Genomic DNA, 8,185 nt, shown 5'->3' with positions numbered 1-8,185 from the left:
ATCATTAAGTAAAAGAGCATGAAATAGTAATTGAACCATGAATCCACTTTTTTAGTCTCTGAAGTGTACAAACACATCTATAGAAAAATAAAACACTGAAAGTACACCAAAATGGGTATTAAGATTATGGGTAATTTTGTTTAGTTAATCTATATTTTCTGTAAAGAATATATAAAACTCTTAGAGAAGCTTAAAAGCACAATAAAAGGTATTGGAAAAAATAAGGCTTAAAAAAAAAATTCCATGACAGTGGTATCAAGCCAAAAGCTAAGCATATTTAACGTTTAAAAATTCAATATTTTCCATTTTAGAATTTACCTCTAAGCCATAAATCCTCACTGAGAGATTCTGCAAAAGCACTTGCGCCCAGGTCACCAATGAGCGTGTTGCAGTTCAAAGTGATGCGCCTCAAACCAGCCATACAGTCCAGATCAGGCCTCCTGTAACGAAGACTCTCAGCCCAGATTTCTTCATGCCTTCGCATGGTCTGATACTTCAAATATTTAACGGGATGAAATTAGGACATTTGGATAAGGTGGCAGGGTATGCGTACTGAGGATGGCTTATCATGTCAGAGATTTACACGCACATACCAACCCGAGAGACTGAGCAGTAGATTCTAGCTCAAGAGTCTCAGCGACCCCGATTCTAATTTGCCAGTGATTAGATTCTAGCCACTGGGTGACCTGTGGTTGATTAGTTACACATACTTTGACAATGAATTACATTCTATAAATTTTATTTTCCTTATCTGCCAAGTCAGGGAACTGGTTCTAAATTCTGTTATTGCTGAGGCTCTAAGTTCTATCATTCTGTCCTCCAGTGGTTTCTGAACACTTGCTTGGGCATCAGGCAAGTAAACTTCTGTAACGTGTATCTTATTTACTGATAAATTATATACACGAAGTTATCCATTCAGTTCTGCACATATACTTCACCTACATTATAAACTACACAGTTATTTTTTAAATGCTACGAAAATAAATATAGAGGTTCTAATATTTTCTTCCCCCAACCCAATGGATCTCACTACTTTAGAGTACGCACACCAACTTTAGAGACCTGCAGTATGCCAAGGCAGTTTGACCTGCCTCAGGAACTTGATGGTTTGATTTTTAACCACAGATAGAGTCATAAAGACATATTCACTTCTCTATGTTCGTAAGACAAACTTTGGTAACAGGAAACACTGACTTTAAAAGAAAGAAATCTTATTCATGCTCGAGCAACGAAAGACTCAAAGTTCCTATGCCAGTCTAAATGGAAAATCATTGGTGCTCTTTTTTTGTTAACAATAACTTGTAAAAGCAACAAGTGGAAATCCCAGCAAAACACTTCCATGGTGCTTATGTGCCAGGCACTATTTTATACAAACTAGTTCATTTAATCCTCATAATAAAGCACAGAGGCTAAGTAATGTGTCCACGGTCATAAGCTATGAAATTGGTGAGCTGGAATTTGAAACTAGGTTATTTGGCTTCAGAATCCATGCTCTTGACTGTCTTCTATATCTGGGGTCAATGGACTTGCTCTGTACAGGCCCAAAAGTAAATTTTTCAGCTTTGTGGGCCATAACGTTTCTGTTGCAACTACTTAACTCCACTGGTGTAGGACGAAAACAGCCAGTCACTAAGCAAGCAAATGGGCGTGGCTACATTTTAAAAAAACTGTAACACCAGGTGATGGGCTGTTTTCAAGAACTAAAAATACATGAAAGTATTATTTATAATGTATTATACATTAGATCTCTTATTCCTAGGATTAAGTGGACTACCTTTCCTAAATGGTAGAACCCTAAACTGGAAACTGGTCATATTCTTTCAACAAAACTAAAACTGCAATCACATGTATCAAAAGACAAAAAAGATCTGCCATCTTGTATCAAAATATTAATGTGCTTCAATCACAGAATATGTTTTCACGAAAGTTTAAACATAAAATCACCTTTAAGATCTTGGCCATGTGATCTGCTCCCTGCCATGTCAGATTACACCCCGTGAAGTTTACTGTCTTAAGAGTGATAGAGTTCTTTATACCTTGACAAATAACTAAAAGGAAAAAAAAAAAAACCACACACACAATAAGATGAAGAGCCCATACAGTCTGGTCAATCTTGACTTATTTGCTTTTCCTGAGCCTACTGGAGGTTTATAGCTGTAGTCTTTAAATCACTACCTACAATCTTCCCAGGCAACTGATGGATTGGTGCACTCTAAAATATGTCAGTAATAAATTGGTTATTCCAGTTTACAGCAACAGTTTAATTCTATTTAGATGCTAAAATTGAATACTCCGAACCTGGCAAACTTTATTCCCAACTAGGCAGTAAAGTACTATATACCTTTTGAGACATAAGAAAAAGAAAAACCTAAAAAGCCTAAAACTCTTCCTATTTTCACTTCCAATGATATAACCCAAACTCAGTTATCAGTTAATTTAAATGTGAACTATAAACCCAGAGTTTTATTAGGTGCTATGCAATATACTATAGCAATAGAAGACAGAACATGTCAAACTCTTAGTTCCCTCAAATTAAAATGCAGCCTTCCTTACCACCCCAGACCGCTAGTGGACACAGTGAACACACTAATTCTTCAGGACCCCAATCAACAATCACTTTCTCTGTGATTACCTCCATGATACGCCCCCACTAACGCCACTGAATTTGCTGGCCTTTTATATGCTCCCATAGCACTTTGCATAGATTTCCTATTTTAGTACATAACACAGTGCATTATGTAATTACGACTGCATATAGATGTTTCAACTCTTTAAGGATAATGATTTTTTTTGTCTTTAGATTTTGCTATTTCCCTTCCCATAATTATTCCTTGATAAGAAAAAGATGAACAAAATAAAAAAAGAGAAAATACAATATAGTATATATTTGTGTGGCTTAACATAATCTTAGTGGAACTGGTTCGGAGAGTACCCAGCATGACAAACTTTCAGTGTACAGGTGAGAAGAGACCAAGGTTTGAGCAGGCACAGGAGACAATCCAAGTAGAAAAGGTACAGACAGCAATTAACATGCATGCAGGGAGAGTGAGATCAGTCTGGTGGGAGGAGATGTAAACAAGACTGAAACTTACTTTCCAAACCTCCATCTCCAATTGGGCAATTTGCAAGAGACAGGTGCACCAGAGAGGTGGATTTATTCAATCCCTTTAATGGGGAGAAAAAGTTAAAATTTTTATGGATTTAGTTTCCCCCAAAAGCAAATATCCAATGTTTGCAGGACACATTGGAGAAGCCTTACCTTTGTCAAAATAGTTAAATCTCTCTCTCTCAGCACTAGTCCATTTAGCTCCAGGTTCTTTAGAGCACTTGATACACTTAAACAGCATTTGAGAGCTTTACATAACTGGAAGGTCACATCTTTGTTTCTTATCGCAGGAACACGACTTCTGCAAACTTTACTTTTGTCAGAACCTAAAGCAAAATTATTGTAAAATATGTATTATCACCATGAGAAAGCATTTGCTCTGTGCTAAGGCAGAGATGACCCATCCTTAAATTCTTTACTTTTTTTTTTAAAGATTTTATTTATTTATTTGACAGAGAGAGCGAGAGAGCACAAGCAGGGGGAGCAGAAGGAGAAGGGGAAGCAGGCTCCCTGCCAAGCAGGGAGCCCGATGCGGGGCTTGATCGCAGAACCCTGGGATCACAACCTGAGCCAAAGGCAGACACTTAACCATCTGAGCCACCCAGGTGCCCCTTAAAACCCTCTTTACAGAGGAACACATGTAAGCTCAAAACGTCAACCACATGAGATACAGAAATATAAACTATGTGCATAGAAGTTCCTATGAAAGCACAACATTATATCTAAGTGATGGCTTCAAGATAAACCTGAAGTTGAATCTAGAAAGAGAATGACCACATAGTCTGAGTGGGAGGTGCTTAACTGCAGAGACCTGTGCAAAGACATCCAAGCCTGACACCTGCTGGCCACGGAAAATACTGCAGATGGGGACGACTAAAGGCTAGGGTCCGGGGGGAGGGGACAATACAGAGGTTGGCCAAAGCAAGCCTCGGATAAAAAGCCTATGGCTTTGACCCCAAAGCTGATGAGGACAGGGGCTACCACTGGCACAGTAAGGGTGCCTCTGCAGGTTAGAAAAAGGTACCTAAATCAGACAGATTGGAAAAAGCACCTCTTCCTCAGGGCCAATTAGCCCCTTGGGGCTTGGCAGAGCACAGCTCAGATTTCACACTTCCATGCAGAACACAAACTGTGCAGCCAATACACAATAATCCTGTGCTGGCGAGCCATTACAAGCCTTATTTTAAGCATGTATTTTCATTTTAGAAGATTACTGGAGGGGCGCCTGGCTGGCTCAGTCGGTTAAAGCGTTGATTCTTGGTTTCGGCTCAGGTCAGGATCTCAGGGTCCTGGGATCGAGCCCCATGTTGGGCTCCATGCTCAGCGTGGAGTCTGCCTGTCCCTCTCCCTCTGCTACAACCCCTGTGCTCTCTCTCTCTCTCAAATAAATAATGATAATAAAAAAGACCACCGAAGCCCAGTAAGCAGATGAACTGAGGGAAACTGAGCTCAGAGGCAGCAACACCAGCTAGAAGCTGGCGAGGTGGAGCGCCTGGGTGGTGCAGCTGGTTAAGCGATGGACTCTTGATTTCGGCTCAGGTCCTGATCTCAGGGTCCTGAGATTGAGCCCTGTGTCGAGCTCAGTGCAGAGTCGCTTGAGATTCTTTCTCTTCCTCTGCCCCTCCCTCTGCTCATGCTCTATCTCTAAAATAAATAAAATCCAAAGAAAGAAAAAGAAAGGAAAGAAGGAAGGGGCAGGGGAGGAAGGAAGGAAGGAAGGAAGGAAGGAAGGAAGGAAGGAAGGAAGGAAGGAAGGAAGGAAAGAAAAAGAAAGAAAGAAAGAAAAAGAAAGAAAGAAAGAAAGAAAGAAAGAAAGAAAGAAAGAAAGAAAGAAAGAAAAAGAAAAGCTGGTGAGGATAAATAAGCAAACCGTTGAAATCTACAGCCTGGACCCACTGGATGCAAGAGAAAACAAAGGTTCAGTGAAGGAATTCTGAAGAGTGGTCTCTATGATACATTTTTCTTACATTCAATGTGAAATATTAGGCAAGATTAAGTACAGTGGCCTTGACTTTGAGGTCTCTCCCCACTGTAATTGCTTCTGATTTCTAAGTTATTACTTTGGATAAATCAAATCCCTTCAGAGGTATGGAAAAATTCCTACACCTGCATGAGATGTAGAGAATAATGTGACTTCTCTTCACCAGGGGATAAACTGGAATGTCCTTACAGAAGAGATAACAGATAACGTAAAATCTAGAACCTAGAACCTAGAAAAGGGCCAGGCACATGACAAGTGTTCAGGTTTTTTTTAAAAAAAAATCAGTAGTCATTTCCTCTCCTGGATCTTCACATCCTCCTTGTGTGCTGGCTACTCTGTCTCAGCTTATAAACATACTCAAGTGGGTCCATTTCAAAAAACATCTTTCAGGCTTAGTATTTTCTAAATCTCCTCTGCGGGTTACCTCAGTTTCTCCCATACCTTCAAACATTCCCCCATAAAGCCCAGATCTGCACCTGCAGCCCCGAAATGTCTAGCAGACATGTTTGGATGCCCCACAGGGCCCTCTTAAAGCATTAAGAATGAAGTGAGATTCTCTCCCCAACCCCAATCCCCTCCTACTGTGCTCTGTGCCTCACAGAAAGGTGCTGCTATAAATTGTCACCCAAGCTTATGCTCCCCCCTCTGCTAACTGGTCACCAGGCCCCATCCATTGTCTCTTTGATCTCTGAAATCCAGTCCTCCCTTCCTATACCTTAATTTGGGCTCTTGGATTACAATTCACCCTCCTCCCAATCAACTGCCTTCCATATTTAGGTCAGGGCAAGCTTCTAAATCAAAAGCCCATGTCATCATCCTTAAGTGTCTCCCACAACCTTCGGGATAAACATCCAACCATTTGATAGGACAAACAAAGCCCCTCCCTTTGTGGCCCCCACCAGGTTTCCAGTCTCAGCTCTCACTTCTTTAAACCCTAAGTTCTAGTCCTGCACTTTAGTTTTGCCATATTTTCTTATAGTTCTCAAACTTTCGCACAAGCAGCTCCCTCCTGCCATCTGAGCAGCTTCCACACATCCTCAGAAAGGAGGCACCTCCTCCAAGAGGCCTTCCCTGAACATTCCCTTCAGTGTTCTCTGCTTTGCAGCACCAGAGGTCACCTCTTCCAGAACACTGACTACTGTGCTTCGGTTTACTTGTTGCCTCCCCCAGTAGAAGAGGAGATGCTCTAGGCCAGGAGCCTTGTCTCCAGCGGTGTTTGGTGCTGGCTGAGCTCATTTGAGTGCCCGGAAACTTTATACAAACAACCTGCGTAATTTTTTTTTGTAAAAATTATTTATTTTTAAAAATTCCAGGGTAGTTAACATACAGTGTTGTATTAGTTTCAGACGTACCATACAGTGATTCAACAGTTCTACACATTACTCAATGCTCACCACCGTTAAGTGTACTCTTAAACAACCTGCTTAATTCTAAGAACCCATGATAAAAGTAGTTTTAATGCCACTTTACAAGTGTGGGGATTGTAGTTCAAAAGTAACTTGCTCAGGCCACACAGTGTAAGTCCTGGAATTCAAACCCTAGGCTCCCTTCACATCTGTGCTCTATCCACTATAAGATGTCACTAAAAACAAAACAAAAACAATTTTCCCCCCTACAGATCTATGTCTTATTCAAAACGAAATGAAGCAAAAGGCTGTGATGTATCACTTTTCCTAATCGCTGTGTTCTGTCAGGCTAAATCATTCAGAAAACCAGGTAACATCTGTCGAATGCTTAATGACGTCCCAAACTGCGCCAGGTGCTTTACAAGCAGTAACTCGCTGCATCTTTGCAATCACCACATACAGCGCGCCCTGTTAGCCCATATCCCGGATGGGAACGCTGAGACCTACGGGCCTGCAGTGACTCGCCCCGGGCCACTGAGCTGGTGAGAGTCCTAGGCCGCACGCCCGGTGTGCTGCACCCAAACCACAGCACCCGCCACCCGGGCTGGCGTCCGGTCTCCCCCGGACAGCATCTGAAATCCCGCTTCGCCGCACCGACACGAGGGCCCCTGGAAGCGGGAACTACAAACCTGTTTCGCCAAGCCACGGCTGGAAGAAGCTCTTGATAGAGACTAGGGGCAGATCTTTATTAATCTTGAGGGTGCTCAAGAGCGGCGCCCAGTCCACGATGCGCAGGCGGTCGGCATTGAAGTCCAGCACGCCCTCCCGCAGGCAAGCGCGCACCGAGGGCAGCGGCACCGAGTCCTGCAGCGCGCACAGGTACTCGTAGTGCGAGAAAAAGTCGGCCGCGCTGTCGCGGCGCAGTTTCACCGAGTCGATCATGGCCCGGGGAGGGGGGGGGGCCTCGGGGGACGCCGGCGGCGGAGACAATGCCCGCTGGCGCCCGGGAGTGCCGGGTCGCCCACGGCCAGGCGGCTGCGATCCCGCGGCTGCGGAGGATCGGCGGCTCGGCCCGAAGACGCAGGGTCTCCGGCCCCAGCTAGGCCAGCCCCTGGACGCCGCGCTCCCGCACCGACCCCCTGGCGCCGACCGTTGGCTCCCGCCTCACCGTCCTCCGCGCCGCGGGACTTCGGTTCAAGCCGGAGGGCGGAGCCTGCGGGGGCGGTGCGCGGAGACGTCAGCACGCTCGCTGTGCGTCAGCACGCAAGCCCACGGGGCCTGAGGACGAAAGGCGGGACCTTCCAGGCGAGTGAGGTGCGGAAGGTAGGCGGTTTTCGGAATTGGGGTTGCAGAAAGGCGTTACTGGTCGAATAACGGTGAGCGATAGATGTAGAAGCACATTTAAAAAGTGGTAAAAAATAATAATAAAAATAAAAAGTGGTCCTAACTTATGACAAGTGCCGTGCTTGCACCGCCCAGGAGAGAGGATACTTAATAAGGGACTTAATAAGGGAACGACTGAGTGGATGTCCACTGCCGTCCATTAAATCTTTGCTGTGTTAATTTCTACAAATAACTCTTCATTTCTGTAGTTTCTGCTTACCCCACACCGTTGTTGGCATATTGTAAAGAGTTCCATGAATTCAGGACGTTATTGTGATTACTAGTTATCACTTCGTTTTGTATTGACAATGATGGTTAGCTCTCTCATAAGTAGTACTTTATGTCTCCTAGGCTTTTTTTTTTTTTTTT

At 43.7% G+C, this 8,185-nt stretch overlaps 1 protein-coding gene across 6 annotated transcripts in view; it reads right to left on the bottom strand.

The window, feature by feature from the left end:
- Positions 1 to 7,638, bottom strand: part of CEP78 (centrosomal protein 78) — a 34,840-nt gene extending 27,202 nt beyond the window's left edge. For 4 of the 6 annotated variants that reach the window (XM_081802861.1, XM_031025517.2, XM_081802858.1 and 1 more), the window contains exons 1-5: positions 7,123 to 7,638; positions 3,260 to 3,432; positions 3,093 to 3,165; positions 1,945 to 2,048; positions 319 to 493 (exon numbers count right to left, since the gene is read on the bottom strand). In XM_081802861.1, coding sequence (XP_081658987.1) covers positions 319 to 493; positions 1,945 to 2,048; positions 3,093 to 3,165; positions 3,260 to 3,432; positions 7,123 to 7,375 — 778 coding nt within the window. In that variant the 5' untranslated portion in view covers positions 7,376 to 7,638. The remainder of the gene's footprint in view (positions 1 to 318; positions 494 to 1,944; positions 2,049 to 3,092; positions 3,166 to 3,259; positions 3,433 to 7,122) is intronic. The other 2 variants (XM_006730929.3, XM_006730930.3) reach the window with 1 other exon arrangement.
- Positions 7,639 to 8,185: the final 547 nt, after the last annotated feature.

This window comes from Leptonychotes weddellii, chromosome 14 (genome assembly GCF_054177405.1).
Source record: "Leptonychotes weddellii isolate Sample4059 chromosome 14, ASM5417740v2, whole genome shotgun sequence".
Taxonomy (NCBI): Eukaryota; Metazoa; Chordata; class Mammalia; order Carnivora; family Phocidae; genus Leptonychotes; species Leptonychotes weddellii.
Note: the sequence above shows the minus strand (reverse complement) of the source record. Positions and strands in the feature narration are given on the sequence as shown.